Here is a 20,517-nt window from a genome sequence, read left to right as displayed (position 1 = left end):
TTCAGATAGCTTTTGAGGTCACACAGGTCTAAAATGGTTTGGACACTACCTTTGGCCTTTATAATAGGAAATAACGAGAGTAAAACCTCTTCCCTCTTAAGTCCTAAGGAACCACCTCCACGGCTCCTAGCTAGAGGAGGGCTTACACCTCCTGGACTAACAGTTGCTTGTGAGAAGGGTCCCTGAAGAGGGATGGGAGGGAGGGTGGGGTGGAAACAAACTGGAGGGTAAACCCCTCTTCCACCATGCTCAATACCCGACAATCTGTGGTGATATGCAACCAGGCCAAGCTGAAGTGGGATAAATGCTTTGAAAATAGGGGGACAGGATCCAGAGTGGGAACTAGTAAATGCCCTTGGACCCCCATCAAATGTTCTGTTTAGGGCCCCTTCTCCACCCCCACCCACCGCATGTCTGGGAGGGCAGGCAGTAATGCTGATGGGGATAGGGGAAGTTGCCTGTGCCTAAAGACTCTACTTTGCCTTTTGTGCGGGTCCTGACAGGGCAGCATAGATGAGAAACAGGTGGGCTGTTTGGTCTGAAATGTTTCCTCGAAGGCACCGGGGCATACAGACCCAGGGACTTGAGGGTGGCTCTGGAGTCCTTCAGGCCGGGGGAGTTTCACATCTGTTTGTTCTGAGGAGACTAAGGACCCTTCAAACAGGAGGTTCTGAAGGGACCGGTGGACCTCTGTTGGTAGGCCAGAGGACTGGAGCCAAGAGCATGGCACCATAGATCTATCTGCTACATCCAGGGCAGCTTGCAAGGAAGCCCTGACTATCACCTTCCCTTCTTCTAGAGAATTCCTGCCTGGATTCCTAAGGGAGTGAGTCCTTAAATTTTGACATTGAGTCCCAGATGTTGAAGTCGTATCTCACTAGCAATGCCTGTGGGTCGGAGATGTGAAACTGTAAACTACCAATAGAATAAACTTTTCTACCAAAGAAATCTAGTTTCTTTGAGTCTTTTGCTTTGGGGTTCAACCCTTGCAGCGCCTGCCTGTCCCTTTCATTGGCTGCTGATACATGCAGAGACCCTGGGGCTGGGAGGAAGTACAAGTAACCTTTGGTGGGGACAAAGTACTTCTTTTTGTCCTCTTTGAAGTGGGGGGGGCAGAGAGGATGGGGTTTACCAAAGGGTTTTAACTAAGGAGGGAGAGCCACCTTTGACGTGGCCACAGCAGCCAAGATGTCTACTAGGCTGTGGGAGGACTCTTTTTACCACCATTTCCAGTCCTAGGTTTGAGGACACTCTCTTTCAACAGCTCCTGATGAGCTTTAAAGTCTTTTGGGGTGGCGGGGTGACATGCCTGGCCCTGACACTTCCTCATCTGGGGTGGAGGAGGTGGAGGCCTGCACAAGCAGGGGTTCCTCCTCTTCTTCCTCTGCACCATGCTGATCCCATGGGTCTAAGTCCTGACTGTTGGTATCAGGGTTGATACTGAAATCTGGGTCAGGTGTTGTTCAGTCAGACGGAGAAGCCCTTCTCTCAGACACCACCAAGGAAGAGCATCTAGAGGGGGGGATCTGGTAGTGGGGGGAAGCGCCCCCAAGTTCCAAAACAACCATTGTATTTGCATAGGCCAGTGCCCACTTGTAGATACCGCCCCCCACCGAGATCCCCCATCACGTAGGACTAAGGGGGCGGGTATTGGTAGAGATTCCTCAACTGGGTGCACAACTCTGACTCTGAGCCTTCCTCTAGAGACCACGGAGGTATGGTACCCAATCAATTCCAAGGGCTGGTGCTGAGGATCCAGGGATCGATGCCAAGGTGAGGAATCCTGCATTGATGCTAACAGGGATGATACCTCTAGATGCTAGCTAGAGGTTGGTACCTCTAGATGATACCAATGGCCCCAGTAATGAATGGGAGCTCAGGGCAACATGCTCCCTTCTGCTCACTGGCAGAAGATGCCAACTTTTAGACTGCTGGCAATGGTGGTACTGACAGCACCAGCAAGTCTCTGGCTGCAACAAATGCCTCCAGAGTGGACAGCACCTCTATCTTGCTGGTGCTATGCTGTCCCTCCGGTACCATTGGCTGATCCAGGACCACTCAATGGAATCTGCAAACAGGACGGCATCAACCATACAGCCTGTCGAGTGGGGGAAGAGAAGTGGCCAGACTCAGGTTGCACTCCACTGCTTTCCCCATGCTTGGCCTTCTTTAGAGTGGGGAAATGCCCCCCGCCCCGTCAGCCAGTGACTGGGAACAGTGCCAAGAGTCTCTTACGATGAGCAGAGCACTTCATATCAATGCAGAGGCATTGTGTACCGAGTCTGACCAGTTCAGACCTGAGAAGGGTCTGAGCATCACAACCACTATCAGGAGTCACATTAACCTGGCCTCTCGGTCTTTCTTCATACGTGGCTTGAACTGGCGGCAGATCTGACAGCGATGCTTGATATGAGTTTCACCTAAGTACTAAAGACAACTGGAGTGTGGGTTGCTCAAAGGTATGGCCTTGCCACAGGAGGCGCAAGGCTTGGAGACCCAGGCATGTCCAGCTCCGGGAGCAGAGGAAGCTGCACTAATGCAGTGAGAGTCCAACTAACTATTTACAACTACTAACTAAAATCCAAACTGAGAAATAACTACTGTGAAGAAGAAAAAGAAGGAATGGAGTGACAAATGAGAGCCACTGATAATAGCCTGCTGAAGCAAGAGTAACAGTTACAACGACCGTCACGGGTGGTAAGAAGGAATGGAGAGGGTGCGGGACCCCTTACGCTGTGCTATAGGCATGTGGCACCAGAGGGCGCTAGAGCCGACCCGACAGGTACTACTGAGGGGAAAATTTCCAGCGACATGCGTGGGGCACACACACTAAGTGTTGCCAATGATACGTAACAGGAAGTCACCCTGAAAAGTCGCTAGATGTAGCTGTTTAAGCACTCTAAAAGAGTCAAAAATGTCACTAAACAAAATTTCCAGAGAATTATATATATGTGTATGCATCCAGGCAAGCTCCGGATTTGAGCCAGCAGGTTAGTGAAAGGGAGAGCCTGAGCGAGGAGGAAGAGGACATTCGCCTGACCTGAGCTCAGCGCTGCAGGGAGCCAAGAAAGTAGATTGCAAACAAAAATCTGCTAGCCGGACCCTTTCCCAATCCCTCTGCTTCCAGGGTTTGATTTCTGAAAACAGATGGGCCGCTAACCCCAGGCCAAGCCTGGGGAAGGAGTAAAGGGGAACCAAAATCAAGCTAGCTCCACCTTTGATCATGTAGTAAGGGCTTCATCCCTGGAGGCACAGTGTCCTCTGCCCCATTGGGGCACATGGCCATGTCTCATCTCACCCCACCTTCCATTTGTGTGGCTCTCCTCGCTGGCTAACCTGCTTCCCCCATGCTGCCTACTTCATTAGCCATCTTCCCCTGCATTACAGGGTTCGCTACCTACTACAGAGCCGTGAGAAAGAACACATTTGGGTAAAAACAAGCCCTGGCTAATATACTGCACTCTCCAAAGTGTGCCTGGCTTTAGCAAAGTATCTAATTAGCCTCCATAAAACTTCTTTTCCTCGCCTGCAGATTATGGTGATCTTAACCCAGGAAGCCCTGGAATGTGATTCCTTCCGAGGACGTCCTCAATTGAGATGTAATGACACTGACTTGGTGTGCATGAGAATGTAGTAAGAGGAGCATGGAATGGATTTTATTAACACTATTGAGCTGCCTGGGAATGATTTGTGACTACAGATACTGGTGACTTCTTTCTCTGAATGTCACTGTCATTGGAAATGAAAGTCACTAGATTTGACACTTATTTTCTTGCTAAGGAAACCAAAAAGTTGTTAGATCTAATGAGAAAGTAGCTAAATTGGCAACATGTGGAATGGACGTGATCAAGCACTCGAAGAACAAAAGGGTCAGAAACCCTGACCTATGAGGAAAAGGTTAAAAAACTCAGGTATGTTTAGTAGGGCTGTCAAGTGATTAAAAAAATCAATCACAATTGCACTGTTAAACAACAATAGCATACCACATTTAAATATTTTTTGATGTTTTCTAAATTTTCAAATATATTGATTTCAATTATAACACAAAATACAAAGTGCATAGTGCTCACTTTATATTTATTTTTGATTACAAGTATTTGCACTGTAAAAAACAAAAATTGTATTTTTTCAATTCACGTCATACAAGTAGTATAGTGCAATCGCTTCACCATGAAAGTTGAACTTACAAATGTAGAATTATGTACAAAAAAATTATGCATTCAAAAATAAAACAATGTAAAATTTTAGAGCCCACAAATCCACTCAGTCCTACTTCTTGTTCAGCCAATCGCTCAGACAAACAAGGTTGCTTACATTTGCAGGAGATAATACTGCCCGCTTCTTGTTTACAATGTCACCTAAAAGTGAGAACAGGCGTTCTTATGGCACTGTTGTAGTCGGCATCGCAAGATATTCGTGTGCCAGATGTGCTAAAGATTCATATGTCCCTTCATGCTTCAACCACCATTCCAGGGGACAAACATCCATGCTAATGAGGGGTTCTGCTCGATAACAATCCAAAGCAGTGTGGACAGACGCGTGTTCATTTTCATTATCTGAGTCAGATGCCACCAGCAGAAGGTTGATTTTCTTTTTTGGTGGTTTGGGTTCTGTAGTTTCCACATTGGAGTGTTGCTCTTTTAAGAATTCTGAAAGCATGCACCAAACCTCATCCCACTCACATTTTGGAAGGCACTTCAGATTCTTAAACCTTGAGTCAACTGCTGTAGTTATCTTTAAAATCTTACATTGCTACCTCCTTTTCGTTTTGTCAAAACTGCAATGAAAGTGTTCTTAAAATGAACAACATGTGCTGGGTCGTCATCCGAGACTGCTATAAAATGATATCTATGGCAGAATGCATGTAAAATAGAGCCGGGGACATACAATTCTCCCCTAAGCAGTTCAGTCACAAATTTAATTAACACATACTTTTTTTAATGAGCGTCATCAGCATGGCAGCACATCCTCTGGAATGGTGGCTGAAATATGAAGGGCATACAGATGTTTAGCATATCTGGCAAGTAAATACCTACAAAAGTGCCATGCAAACATCTGTTTTCACTTTCTGGTGACATTGTAAATAAGAAGAGGGCAGCATTGGCTCCTGCAAATGTAAACAAACTTGTTTGTCTTAGCGATTGGCTGAAAAAGTAGGAGGACTGAGTGGACCTGTAGGTTCTGAAGTTTTATATTGTTTTGTTTTTGAGTGCAGTTATGTAACAAAAAAAATCTACATTTGTAAGTTGCACTTTCATGACAAAGAGATTGCACTACATTACTTGTATGAGGTGCACTGAAAAATATTATTTCTTTTATCATTTTACAGTGCAAATATTTATAATAAAAAATACATTGATTTCAATTACAACACAGACTATATCCGAAAATGTAGAAAAACATCCAAAATATTTAATAAATTTCAATTGGTATTCTATTGTTTAACAGTACGATTAAAACGGCGATTAATCACGATTAATTTTTTTAATCAAGAATTTTTTGAGTTAAGCGCGTGAGTTAACTGTGATTAATTTACAGACCTAATGCTTAGTTTTACGAAAAGAAGGCTGGGGGAGGGGAGAAGAGACCTGATAACAGTTATCAAATATGTTAGGGGTTGTTATAAAGAGGATGGTGATCAGTTGTTCTCCATGTCTACTGAAGGTAGGACAAGAAGTAATGGGCTTAATATGCAGCAAGGGAGATTTAGGTTAGATATTAGGAAAAACTTTCTAACTATAAGGGCAGGCTTCCAAGGGAGGTTGTGGAATCCCTATCATTGGAGGTTTTTAATAACTGATTGGACAAACGTCTCAGGAATGATCTAGGTTTGCTTGGTCCTGCCTCAGCACAGGGGCTGGATTTGATGACCTCATGAGGTCCCTTCCCGCTCTATGTTTCTATGATTCTAGTGCAAACACCTCCATACCACTTAAACTTTGCATAAGGACTCCTTTTGGACACTGCTGGTGGAGGGGAGTATGGGCGTACATGGCAAACCTCCACAGTCACTGCACATGACTGCGGTGAGTGGACAGACGAGGTGAAGAATGTATATAGATCTTTAGCTCTTCCTTTGTCCGTGGGCTGGAGTGTAAGAGCCAACAGTTACTATACCAACTCAGTTCACTTGTCCAGGGTTTGGGGAAGATTGGTTTCCCCAGCTTCTTAAGACATCACCCACATAAAACTAGATTCCTTAGACTGTGTGTTCAAGATTTCACCTTTATTGTTATCCCATCATGTCCACTATTAGACCCTCATCTGCATTTGTTCAAAATCAATACATATGAACTGCAGGTTTTCCAATGCACCAGGATTTAAGGCAACTCCACGTAGTATTTTACATTTTAGTCTCCTTTAAACATCCACTTTAGGAAACCAATAGCCTTTTTCAAAGGATTCTCACCATTCACACTGTTTTGCAGCACACAGCAAGGCCCCATCTGCAAGTTTTAAGACAACAAATAAATGGAGATTTAAAACAGCTGTTGAAGGCAAAGCTACTCTATTCCCAAGAGCATTTTTCAACACTCAAAAGGATGCTCCCTAAGTGACACAGGATCAAGAGCCAAACACCACTCTGCTCTGACTGTAAATTATGACCATTCTAAGATGGCCAAACCATAATATGGATGGGCTTGTTCCACCACTCTGTTACACCAGTTTTAAGCATGTCACTTCAAGTCAAACAAGTTACTTCACAGAATAATTGATGTATGAGTGATAAGTCAGGTGCCTTATTTTTACAATGCTTAAGCCACTAACCAGGAGACTAGTCCCACCTCTCGGTTTTCTTTAATTAGTTTTCCGACATGAGTTATTGTTACAACACAACACAGAATTTCATACAATTCAAGCTTTGCCACCGAACAAAGACTGCAGCATCTGTACACAGATGGAGCCAAACAGTTTAGCTTTAATTTCATCTGCCTCCGAAGTAAACATTGATCACATGCACAAAGCTTTATTTGTCCAACACAATTGTATTGAACCCCTCCCTTTTTTTTTTAAAGCAACATTTTGAAAGTTGACAATTTTGCAAGGAAAGCTGTAATGCTGAGTAAAAAAAAATTGTTTTTAATAACTGGAATGTTTTTTAAATAATTGTACCAGTTTCTTTAAAACTAATACTATCCTTAAATGGTTACTACAGCAATTAAACACATTTCTGAAACAGGAAGAAATCTTTCTTAGCCAGTTTCCAGGCCTAAATGGAAAACAGCAACCTTACAGACTAAAGACATTAACTTCAATGAACTCAAGGAAAAAAAAAAAAAGAAAAAAAAACTTATCTCCCTAGTGCTGTGCAGTATGATAATAGTTGCTGTACCTCAGGGACAGATCTGTTCAAACATTCAACAATCTCTGCCTGCACTGCTTTGTGTGTGCATATGTTCCATATGGATAACAACAAAAAAGAAAGCAGAATTAGGATTCTTTCTTAACAGTTCGATGTAAAATTGCAGGATTTTAGGCTGCCGTGTATGGATATAATTAAGATTAATCAATCAAGTTGCCAAGTTCCAGTATTATATTTCTGAAGATTCATGTAATTAAGAATTAAAAAACAAAGTAATTCTTGTTGAGCCTGTTAGCACAATAATTTATTGAGAGTAATAAATTATCTTTTAAGGAAACTTGATATAGCACAGCCTGTGAGAGCTGAGTGCTGCCAACTTGTTACGGAAAATATTTTTACAAAGGGGCAAAACATTTAAAGTGAATCTCACTTTCCTCAAATACTAAGAAAATAAAGTTGGTACAAACTTTGTCTTGTATTTAAACCATAGGACTGAAAAAACTTGAGCTCTTGATCACAGACTGGCTATGTGACCTTTGGTAAATCACCTAAGATCCTTATGCCTTGTTCTCCCCTCCTCCATTTGTAAAATGAGAATAGTTAATATTTAGCTATCTGTACCTGTCAAATGCAGGCATAATTCTGTAAGTAAAATGCTTTGAAATTCTTTAATGGAAAGAGTCAGTACATATTATTAGTGCAAGATATGCATATTGCTATATTGCTAAGGCCTTCTCTACACTGGAGAAATGTATCAAGGTGAAAAACTTGTGTCTCTAATTAACTGAACTACACTTTTGGTTCTAAGTAAAAAAGCACCTCGACCAGTGGCTCAGAGGACCAGTAATGGGCGCATGTTTCTCCCAATCTTTGAAGAGGCTCTGTAGATCAAGTGCCAGTGCTGATGTAACACACTGGCACAAAGAGTGGGTTGTCAATTTTCATAGCCATCATCTTAGTCAGCTGTTAGAGCTTACAACTCCTTAAGCTGGCAAAATTCCTTATTTCGCCGGATGAGAGTCACTGTCTGCATCCCCCCTTGTGCCCCGGTTCACAATATCCCCACATGCTATTATCCCCTCTTCAGAAATGCTTTAAGGCCATCCTTAGTGTGAATGCCAGGTCAAACCGTAATCCAGATCAAGGTAGGCAGCGTGACGTCACTCTGCTGTTTGCGTTTCAATGTGTGCAAAATAACCATTTGAAGCACGGTTAGCCTAGTGCAACTGTGTAGGGAAGATATTGGAAAGAATGTCTGATGTTACTTTTATGTATTAGTAGAGAGAGAAGATATCTATAGCTCCCATAAACTGAGTACTCAAACCTGTTTGTTGATAAACTGGTATTTTAGCCCATTTTAGATGGCATCACTCTTCTGCATAACCTCAAAACCTATGCTTGGCAAACTCCATCTGCGCAATTACTTCCAAAGTACAGCAGTGGATTGTACCTTCAGCATGAGAATGAGGTTGGAAGCAAACTTGCAAACAAACTTCTCAAAGGCATATTTAGTTGTTCATCTTATTAATTATTCAATGGCAACTAGTAACTTTTGTGCTGGGCAGGCTCTTCTCTACCTTTGATCAGTGCGCAGTAGAGTTAATTAATCTGTATAGAATCTCAGTGGCTTGAGTAAGCCCAATTCAGCCCTAATGTTTACACTGGGGAAAATGCTGATAAACTCCTCTGAAGTAACTGAATCTACACCAGTTTTACTTCAGTATAAGTGAGAGAAGAATCAAACCATAAAAGTTTTGGGTAGGGATTAGGGAGAGCCCTCCCAGCTCTTGATCAAATGTTTATGTTGTTCCTCATTCATGTTTCAACATAACAGAAATAGATATCCACTGTTGGTTTTTACAGAAAAACAAGGATATGAAAGAATTCCCAAGTTAAGAAGACAGCATAGGTCTTGTGAGCGGTTTTTACTCTGAGAAGATGGGCGTCTAGGTATCAGCCAATTTCCATAGTTAATAGCATTTTGGATACTATGTGCTCCTGCCTCTCTTCCTCTTCTTCAGACATTCTGATTCAAGAAAAAGTGGAGATGGCAGCCAGATGGGTGTGACAGGTACTATTTGCATTTCTGTTTCTCGCCAAGCTCTCTTTATTCAAAGAGGCAAAGCAAGGAAAGTTGCAAGGAAGCTGTTAGCCTCAATTTTCCATGAAAAGATTTTTATTGTACAGTGAATTGTGAAATTTGTTAGCAAACTTGCAGAACAATAAGAATCTCTAACAAAAGCACGCTAATAGAATAATGCTGTAACCCTTGTTTCACGGTTTATCTGATGAAGGCTCTTGAGGTTCAACGTCTTCTCTGCCTTTTATTAAATTCATAGCCTCAGCTCTCAAACTGCAGAATGCATCTACTGTAGCTGAGTTATTATACAGCCCTCTTTAAGAGTGTTCCATCAGTTATATGATCTGTTTAGTGATTATTCCACATCAGAGTTCTCACTTATGAAAAGCCTACTGTGTCTGGCGGATTTCTGCCCATAAAAAATGTTAGGAAATCCTTATTATATTAATATTCCATCGAGGCATGGCCATTTTACAGGCTTACAAAACATTAGAGGAGGGATAGCTCAGTGGTTTGAGCATTGGCCTACTAAACCCAGGGTTGTGAGTTTGGTCCTTGAGGGGGCCATTTAGGGATCTGGGGCAAAAATCTGTCTGGGAATCGGTCCTGCTTTGAGCAGGGGGTTGGACTAGATGACCTCCTGAGGTCCCTTCCAACCCTATGATTCTAAAGAAAAGTAATACCCATTGTTTCTCATTAATTTTCTGATAAGAGGATATTTAAAAATTAGATGAAAAACTACTGCACGGTTTCCTACTAGCATGCACAGGTAAGATAACAGGCAGAAAGAGGTCCTGGCTTTAATTTAAAGGTTATCAAAGCATCTGAAAGAGCTTCATTAACAGACTAACCTCAGTAAATCAAATCATTCTAATGAAATAAGACCTAGGTCTAATTTACAGTACTTGAGTGACAGATAAAGAGCTGAGTGAATTAACCTTCAATTCTGCTATTCAGCTGTACATTCAGGAGTCACAACAATGTGTCCACCTGACTGTTATTGTCGCTACATTAGTTTGCATTTTTGTGGTCATGTGATGAGGTCTCTATGCCCCATACTTTATTCTTTAAATTCAACCACAGTAATTACAGCAGTAAGCAGGAAGCAAATTAGACTGAATAGCAGACAAGTTTTATAACTAAACATGGTTCCATGATGTTAGATGACAGAATAAGAAGCCAATAAAGATTTTGGAACTTTCATCTCTAGCTCTATTTAATATACCAAAAGGTAAGAAATTCTGAGATAGAAGAAAAGCAGAAATTCAGGGAGATGGACCAGAGCCCCTGTATACATTGAAGTTCAAACTGGTTTACCCTCAGGTTACTGCCACGTAGACAGAGGTGAACTTTTCCATAAAATAATTTAACAAAGTCATGATATGGATTAGGGACCCGGCTTTAAACTCTTAAGCACATGGGCTGAAATCCTGGCCAACTGACTTCAATGGGGCCAGGATTTCATCCACTGTTTTTTAAATATGGCTTAAATTCCAATTCCAACTTCTACAAATCTACAAACAAGCATACCTTGAAATCCCGAGACTATCTGGACTACGTCATCATAGACCATTAGAGTAGCTGAACGTTCAGGAAGAAGTCCAAGGCTCAGAGAAGAAAACACTGCGGAAGGAAAGTGGTTTGAGTGGGATATATTTGAATTCTTTAAAAAACAAAAAATTATTAAAAAGATGCCTAAATCCAAGATTCTCTCATCTTTGTTAAAAATTCTCTTGAATACAAGCATATTTTTTTCTCTGTTACCCTTAGAAGGACAGTCAGTTCAAACCACTATAAAAAGACTGAAAAGCAAATATTTTGCATACACAAAATTGCTGAGGTGTGTTCTATAAACCAAATAACTAGGTTGACAGACTAATTTGTTATTGATCCAAACAACGTATTTCACTTTCTGCCTCTGGTGAAGTTGAACACACTTGAGAGAAAGGAAAGTACGAAACAGAAAATTTGGAGTAAGGACTCTTGCCTTCTATTTCCAGCTCCACTAATGACTTAATACATAATCTTAAGCGAAACCGGAATCCACCTGTGCCTAAGTCGATTAGTCTGTAAAATGATTTTACTTACCTCAGAAAGGTGTAGTAAGGCTTAACTATGAAGTATTTTGAGGTACTTAGATGAAATGCACTATAAAAGTGCAAAGTATTGTGGTGATTCTGTGACAACATGATTCAAGCTTTTGTGCTTACTGTGACGTTGCAATTGTATGATTTTATAAAATATGCTAATAAGCGAATATAATGTAACTGAAATATGCTTCATGCAAAAGGTCTCTTGTAAGATATCATTACAAAGCTTATAATCTACCGAGTGTGGTCATCCTAGTTGTACAAATGTACCACTCTTGTATCTGAAACTAGAAATATAAAATATAACTCTGAGGGCCTATTGTAATTATGCAAAGTGTGGGCCGTTAATGGTGGTTTGGAATCTTGATGACTCCCATTAACCAGGACAATTTTCTACAGATGGCTGTTTTACCTGTAAGTCTTCCTGTATACCTGTGTGCTGGCAAGTGGGCAATGAAGTCTTGCAGTGACATGTGATCATGTCACCTGAACTGGAATCCATCTTTAACCTGGTGTCTTTCCATTGAGAAGGAGGGGGTGGGAACCCAGAGAGGGACAAAGGATTCCCACCTTATGCAAAAGATATATAAAGGGGTGGAAGAGGATAAAGGAGAAGAGCCATCATGAAGAATCCCCTAGCTACCACCTGAGCTGGAACAAGAGCTGTACCATGGGAAAGAATTGTGCCCAGGCCTGGAAGGTGTCCAGACCGAGGAAAAAACTTACTGAAGCATCTCTGAGGGTGAGATTATCTGTATTTAGTTTAATTAGACATAGATTTGCACGTTTAATTTTATTTTGCTTGTGACTTACTTTGTTCTGTCTGTTACTATTTGGAACCACTTAAATCCTACTTTCTGTATTTAATAAAATCACTTTTTACTTATTAATTAACTCAGAGTATGTGTTAATACCTGGGGGAGCAAACAGCCGTACATATCTCTCTATCAGTATTATAGAGGGTGAACAATTTATGTAGTTTACCCTGCATAAGCTTTATACAGGGTAAAACGGATTTATTTGGGTTTAGACCCCATTTTGAGTTGGGCATCTGAGTGTTAAAACCAAGAACACTTCTGTTAGCTGCTTTCAGGTAAATCTGCAGCTTTGGGGCAAGGAATTGAGACTCTGGGTCTTTGTTGGAGCAGGCAGACACGTCTGGCTCAGCAAGACAAGGTGCTGGGACCCCGAGCTGGCAGGGAAGGTGGGGGTAGAAGTAGTCTTAGCACATCAGGTGGCAGCTCCTGAGAGGGTTCTGTGATCTAACCCATCACACTTATCTTTTATTATTTGCAAAATACTCCCAAGTTTTTACAGAACTGAGCCTGCCCACTCACTCTAAGCCCAGTACAGAAGGTCCTATGTGCAGCAGAACCAGCGTGATTCTACTATGTGGTATAGAAAATGGATAGGATGCAGAAAGTCTGCTGCAGTGGATTCGCCCCATGTGAAACAAAGGCTTCATCTGCCTTAGCACACGAGTTTCTTGGGGGAATTATGTGGGGGGGGGCACTAAGCACCTGCATGCAAAATCTTCTCTGCATACGGAGCAAGAGATACGTACCACAGCAGTCCTTGAGCATACTTCACCCTGCACTATAGCAACAGCAAGAAGCAGTTCTGCATCCGCTCCAGTGGCTCAGGGATGGGAGGAGGGAAGAGGAGGAATTCCTCATGGATGGTATGTTCTTTGATGAAGGTGTTGTCTCTTAATCTGCACTTGGAAAGTGCCTAGAATATAGGGCTTGTCTACATCAGAAAGTTGCAGCGCTGGTGAGGGAGTTACAGCGCTGCAACTTAGGAGGTGTACACATCTGCAGGGCACCACCAGCGCTGCAACTCCCTGTTTGCAGCGCTGGCCGTACTCCCGTTTTGTCTCGGGTGTAGAGGATCCAGCGCTGGTGATCCAGCGCTGGTAATCAAGTATAGTCACTTACCAGCGCTTTTCTTGACCTCCGTGGAATAAGCAGGTATCCCAGCATACCTGAGGAAGCCTCTGGTAATCAAGCTGGTCTCCTTCCCCGGCTTGCTCTCGCGTTCGCCGAACCCCCGAGCAAGCAGGTCTCTCCTTCCCTGCGGTTTGCAGGGTGGTTCGCGGAACGCGAGAGCAAACCGCGGCGAAGCTGGTCTCCTTCCCCGGTTTGCTCTCGCGTTCGCCGAACCCCCGAGCAAGCAGGTCTCCTTCCCTGCGGTTTGCAGAGTGGTTCGCGGAACGCGAGAGCAAACCGCGGCGAAGCTGGTCTCCTTCCCCGGTTTGCTCTCGCCTTCCCCAAAACCCCTTGAAGCCGCCCAACAGCGCTGCAGTGTGGCCACATCTAACACCACTTGCAGCGCTGGTTGCTGTAAGTGTGGCCACTCTGCAGCGCTGGCCCTATACAGCTGTACTAATACAGCTGTAACAACCAGCGCTGCAAAATTTTAGATGTAGACATGGCCTATGCTACCACAATCTGAGAAAGAGGTTTTTTTTTTAAAACACCCTAAGTGATTTAGGGGCACTAGACCCATTGAATTTTAGGAGCTTTAGAAAAATCTTACTCCGAATTAATATTTTCCTTTACCCCAGCACCAATAAAGACCCTGTTGTAACCAAAAGTTCATACATTGAATTTCTATTTCAAGATGTCAAAATACTTTTTAAAATATAAAATGTTATTTTTAAGTTAGGAGAAATACATTGACCGCATCCACTTAATAAAACTTAACTCCTCATTAGCTCACGTGAGTACTGTTGAAATCACAGAATAAAATTGACTGTAACTCAAATTGCAGCTATTTCAGAATAAGAACTTCCTTTTTAATATTCTACATGTCCAAGTGAATTTACACATCAGGCACATTAAAAGGAGAGCTATAGAGAAGGTAGTATAAAAGCCACACAATTAGAAAAACTGTTTGCTTTTACTCCAGTAATTTAATTTGTAGGAGTGAAAACCAAAGTAACTCAAGCACCCTGGAGAGCTGAATACAAGAATACGTGCCAATGTCTTTCCCATCACATGCTGAGCCACAGTGCATAGATAACCTTTGAATTTCCCTTGGGCTTTTTCTCAGCATGACAAATGAGGTGCCCTGAGCTCTTTCTCCCAAGATGTAAATTCTAATATGTTCTTTACATTAGGAGCCCAGGATAAAAATCAAGTAGTTTGGGAACATCTGGGGAACCAAAATGAAGACACATCAAAGGAACACCTTCCCTTTACTTTGGGTAATATGAGTCCCTCCTACTGCGTTCTTGGGAGAGTTCTATTAGAACAAGATAGAATTTTTGAAGTCATTAGATAGAGAGATCCATTATACATATACACTATATTTGATTACACAGCACCTTTCACACTCAAGGTAATTCCCAAAGTCACTAAAAAAACCAACATAAATGATATACAAGTAGCACAAGTAGTGTCTCTTCTATTATGCATGTATAAATAGTTAAAACAATGTCTAAATTTATCTTTAATTAGAGAGGGAATTTTGCTGTGTTCATAAAATAATTTTTTTAAAGAGTTCTCCACAACCCTCTCCCCAATCTTTTCTCTCCTGTAGCTTCCAGCTAAGTAATTTCAGCAGAAGTAGTAACTAAGCAGCGAAATTCTGGTAATTATTTTTGTTGATATTTAGACCAAGTTACTTTGTGCCCAAATTATGAAAATACTCGCCCCCTTGGACACTTTCACCGTAAGTTATTATAGCAGTATCACTAGATCAGTGGCTGCATAGCATTTCAGTGTTATGTTTTATTAGTGAAGCTCTCTTCCTCACCCCAATACAAGATTAACACACTTGATTGCTGCCTGGAATGACAGCAGAGAGTCCTGTGGCACCTTATAGACTAACAGACGTATTGGAGCATGAGCTTTCGTGGGTGAATTTGATGAAGTGGGTATTTACCCACGAAAGCTCATGCTCCAATACGTCTGTTAGTCTATAAGGTGCCACAGGACTCTTTGCTGCTTTTACAGATCCAGACTAACATGGCTACCCCTCTGATACTTGCCTGGAATGGTATACCTGGTCTGTGGGCCAAAGCACACAGCAGAGCCTGTCCCATATACTAGGTATTACTACTAAGTTAGTTTTAGGAACTTAATTGAGAAGTCACTTAAACTGCTGCCCGACATTAAGCTCCATTTGGGTGCTGGGCTCTGCATGTGTAGAATTCGATGGAAGATCAGAGCCTAAATATGCTGTTTGTTCACTTTTGGTATGTCACTAAGCTTGGACTAATCAATTTCATTTCTATTTTTAGTCCACTTCACTTTTTGGTTCTCATGAACTAGGAGAGCACTGCAATGTCTGGGTTGTAAACACCAACATGAATGTTTAAATTTAAAAATGTTCTTTATATTTAAAAAAAAATCAAACATTTAATATTCAGTTTTGTAATTAAAAAAATCCTCCATAAAACCTAAGTATTTCGGGCCGAAACTACTGAATAATGGTGTTCTCTAAAAGGGACAAAGTACAGAAAGTTTTCAACTTGGCCATACTGAATCTGCATTGCATGTATCTAGTTGCAATGTTTTGTGTGGCCATTTAATCAGGAGAGGGATTAAGTTCAAGGTAAAGGAGACAAAGGGTGGATCCGGCTCTCACTGAAGTCTATGGCAAATTGCCTATTGACTTCATGGAAGAAGGACCAGGGCCAAAGAAATTTTTTTTTTTCCAAAATGTGTTCTTATTTCAGCTGCCTAGAAAAAAAGTCTTGATAAAACGTGTATACAAAGCTATTACTTATCAGATTTCAATGGCTTATCAAAACAATAGCATTACATTTGATTGCCCTCTCCCAAAGTTAACATCAGAAGAAAACATGCCATGTAAAGGCATGCTTTATTCAAAAGAAACAGGAGGGGGAAGAGAAAAATGAAAAACATATAAGAGCCCATTGGCAATGCATTCACTAATGATAGGTAGTTGTGTCTTGAGAAAATATAAGAAGAATGTTAAATAAGCTGAGACTTCAGTGATTGGTAGAAATAAAGGAGTTTACATAAAAAGGATAACCAGCAAAGCAGTTTCCAGTTTTGGAAGAGGCACAGGCCTGCTGTGTGACCTTGGGAAAGTCACTTAACCTCTCCGGGTATGTCTACACTGCGTCTCAGAGCAAGTCTAAAAATAGCTGTGCAGACATTGCTTTGACATTGCGACTCAGGTTGGAATTTGGGCTCTCAAGCCGTGCTGGGCCGGAGGGCGGAGAGAGGAGCAAACTGTGGGGCTGGCAGAGTAAAGCTGTGTGTGTTAGTAGGGCATACTGGATCACTGCTGAAAGAGGTCAGAGTTAAGGTTGCATGAGAAACCTTAACTCTGAATTTCCGGGTTTTCAGAGTTTGAGTTTTGCTGAGCAAAGCATTCTGCAAGGGGACGACATGCCCCCCAAGCAACTTTGACTCTGCATTAGTGTAGTATTTCGCCAGTGAACTTTCTAGTCTTTTGCACAAGAGAAAAAAAAAGGTCTGTTGTTGACAGGAGTTAAGATGCGATTTAGGTAGTTGTATATATCATGTCCCACAATTTGCGTACTGAACCAAATCAGCCCATAGTCAACAATCCCTATGCCGTGGTGTACTCTTTGCTCCCCCACAAACCTCTGCAACCTCATGTTCCAAGAATCTCCCAGAGTCAATATGTTGGCAAGCCTGGCAGCATGCATATTTCTTTGCCCTCTGCAGTCAAGATGACAGTGATGTGAGTTCCAAGCCTCCATGCTCTACAGCTCGGCCAATGCACCCCAACACTCTGGCATCCCACAGCTCTGCCAGTGCACCCCAACACCGATGTACTACCCAAAGTCTTTGGGGGGAAGTTAAACATATGAATGCTTCTTGCGAAGGGAGGAGTTGGGGGGCAGGAGTGGGGGATACAAGGAGAGGGGATTGGGACCCCTGGCAGAGCTGTGGAGTGCATATTTAGCAAGGTGGGAGTGCACTGGCAGAGCTGGGAGGTGCCGTGTCTCCGTCATCTGAGCCCCCAGTTGTAGTAGGAAGAGAACCATAGGCGTAAGCCCTTGTATCAGAGGCCTGGTATGAGGCCCAAGCTAAAGTAATAGTCAAAGCTTTACCAATATAAAGCTAAGACAAGCCATGAGCAAGAGGCAGGAGCTGCTCACAGAATCTGTCAAGAGGGCTGTTATTACAGAAATACACATTCTTAAGGAGTGCACAGAGTACTCATAAAAGCACATCCCGATATCAAGTAGTATCAAAACATCCCGATATCAAGGATGTTAGAAAAATATTTCTCAAGAATCACAGGAACACACTGTCATGTATCGGGGGTAGCTGTGTTACTCTGTATCCACAAAAACAACAAGGAGTCCGGTGGCACCTTAAAGACTAACAGAGGCATCTTACAGTGGCATACAAGATGCCTCTGAAGAAGTGAGGTTTTTTTACCAACAGGGTTACAATCCTAAGCATTAAGTCAGTCACACGTAATTTTGTAACTTCCTTTAGATGCAAAGTCTTACCTCAGAACAAAAATAAACATCTCTTACCAGGCAATCTTGTGGGTTTCCATGGTGCAGAATTTGGCACATAAGCATGTTTAGTAGCAGTAACTATCAGCTGATTGCCCAGTTTATACTGAAACTTGATGAAGGCAGTGCCATCTGCTCCTGAGGTTCCAGAGGCAATGGAAATCTGGTTGGTAAAAATCTCAATGAAGGCTTCAGTTACTGGCTGATGCGTGCTGGCATCGCTTACATGAACCTTCAGCGTCACTTCTGTAATGACAGACAACCACAATGATTAGCCTTGGAAAACTTTTGTTATATGTAGCGGTTAGAACAAACTAAGATGCTAACAGTAAAATACAGGGCTCATTGGTAATCTCTGACACACAGATGTACATTGCTATTGATTTTCCCTACCTATGATTGTTTATTTAAGGTCATGGTCCTCCGAAGAGGTGTGTTCATTCTACAGAGCTGCCACCTGGCAGTACTGCATGCACAAGCACAAGCACATTTCATATATATCATTTATATGTATGGGTTCTGTCACACACTGCAGGATACCTGCCATGCTCCCCTGATCTTTACACTGCAATTAGCACAGACTATTGAGGTGCTTATACTGCACCCATCACCCTGGTATCTGGGCAGAAGACAACCAGTCAGCATAAGCAGCAAAAAACAATGGCCCAAGGCAGAACAACTTTACCCACACCAGAATTTCAGAAACAGCCACAACGGTGCATTTTACTGGGGGGTGGGGAACAAGGGCGGCTCTAGCTTTTTTGCTGCCCCAAGCACGGCAGGCAGGCTGCCTTCAGTGGCTTGCCTGCGGGAGGTCCCCAGTCTCGCGAATTTGGCGGCTTGTCTGCAGGAGGTCCCCGGTCCCGCGGATTCGGCAGCTTGCCTGCGGGAAGTCCACCGGTCCTGCAGCTTTAGCGTACCCGCCGACAAATTGCCGCCGAATCCGCGGGACTGGCGGACCTTCTGCAGGCAAGCCGCCGAAGGCTGCCTGACTGCCGCCCTCGCAGGGACCAGCAGGCTGCCCCCCACGCTTTCTGGCCCCACGCACGCGCTTGGAGCGCTGGGGCTTCGAGCCGCCGCTGGTGGGGAAGTGGCTTAATTTGTCCTTATTCCAGAAACTAACTATTCCTGCAAGTGCCTTCAGATGTACAATTTATTTATCCAAATTAGAGGCACTCTTATGCCTTTAAAATATGTGCCACACATCTATCCCAATATAACGTGACCCAATACAACATGAATTCAGATATAATGCAGTAAAGCAGTGCTTTGGCGGGAGGGGAGGGAGGAGGGGCTGCGCGCTCCAGCAGATCAGAGCAAGTTCGATATAACGCGGTTTCACTTATAACATGGTAAGATTTTTTGGCTCCTGAGGACAGTGTTATATCAGGGTAGAGGTGTATGTCATATTGCATTTGATGGATAAGAAGCCAGACACACACTGTGCGGCTTGGGCTGCCAAGTTCCTCTATTTCCAGGATAGTTTCCCCTCCCCCCAATAGTCCCCAACTGACCCCACCCGAATAGCCACTACCATAGCAGCAGCCATGCCCTATGTTCAGCACAGCACTCAAAGTGCTAGCAATGGTTCTACCCTTTCACTAAAGCACTATTCAGGCTTCCCCTTTACAATCTGTTATCCTCTCCCTCCCATTCCCCAAAGTATGGGCCTGACCCATCCCTCCCACTCTCCCATTTTACACAAATCTGCTGCTCTCCCACTCCCTCCCCACATCTCCGCATATCAATTCCCCAAAGCACTTAGATAATCTGATGCAACCCTCGTCTTCCTGTTCATGGGAATTCAGCCAGACTCCTCACTGACAAGCATGTTGCTCATGCTCCAAATGCAACTAATTTCTTCATGTGCTGCAGAAGGAACAGAGTATGATCTCATTTTCACTTCAACTATATTTATAAATAAGCACTAATTCTTTTATATAAAAGAGTAAGAGGGATTAAGTTCTGTTGCATGTATAAATATTTTGTAGTATTAAACTATACATGCAGGCACTAAAGCAGCAAGAAATAATAGCAAGTAACAAAGCCAAGAGGGCAACAAGTTTTTCCTGTAAAGTTCAGTGGTTAAATAATACTGAGTAGGCTAGTGAAGGTGAAAACTTACAGAAGGATTTCATTGTCTAATGAAATCCTTCAAGTAACAGCACCTCTCCTTATGGGCCCTGCATCAGCAAGAAACTATTAGGTCCCTTCAGAAATTTAGACTCAAAAGGCTTGTCTACCTGGCCCCACAATTTGGATTACAGGGGTGTGAACTGCAGTAATCACTAGAGTGCTGTGCTGCATTGTAACTTCCCTTGTGTGGATCCTGCAGGTGCAAATTAGAAGGCACCTAAGTCATCACAATTCCAGGTAATGGCACCTGTGTTCCTTCTCTGTGGTCCCTGGATGGCTCTCGGTTCCTCGGCCATCACCTCTTGTGGGTAGAGACCCACATCTCTCTCTCTCTCTCCCTCCCTCCTGACTGGAGTTTTTCGAGGCTGCACAGCTCTTCCCAGCAAGCCAGACTGTCTAAAAGGCGCTTTGCTTTCTCTCCAGAGGCTATGAA

The 20,517-nt window shown here is 42.8% G+C and overlaps 1 protein-coding gene across 1 annotated transcript in view; it reads right to left on the bottom strand.

Moving 5' to 3' along the window:
• FAM171A1 (family with sequence similarity 171 member A1) overlaps positions 1 to 20,517 on the bottom strand; it is a 125,251-nt gene that overhangs the window by 38,909 nt on the left and 65,825 nt on the right. Inside the window, exons 2-3 of the mRNA XM_050939544.1 lie at positions 17,967 to 18,194; positions 10,914 to 11,006 (exon numbers count right to left, since the gene is read on the bottom strand). Of these exons, the coding sequence (XP_050795501.1) occupies positions 10,914 to 11,006; positions 17,967 to 18,194 (321 nt within the window). The remainder of the gene's footprint in view (positions 1 to 10,913; positions 11,007 to 17,966; positions 18,195 to 20,517) is intronic.

Source organism: Gopherus flavomarginatus, chromosome 2 (assembly GCF_025201925.1).
Source record: "Gopherus flavomarginatus isolate rGopFla2 chromosome 2, rGopFla2.mat.asm, whole genome shotgun sequence".
Taxonomy (NCBI): domain Eukaryota; kingdom Metazoa; phylum Chordata; order Testudines; family Testudinidae; genus Gopherus; species Gopherus flavomarginatus.
Note: the sequence above shows the minus strand (reverse complement) of the source record. Positions and strands in the feature narration are given on the sequence as shown.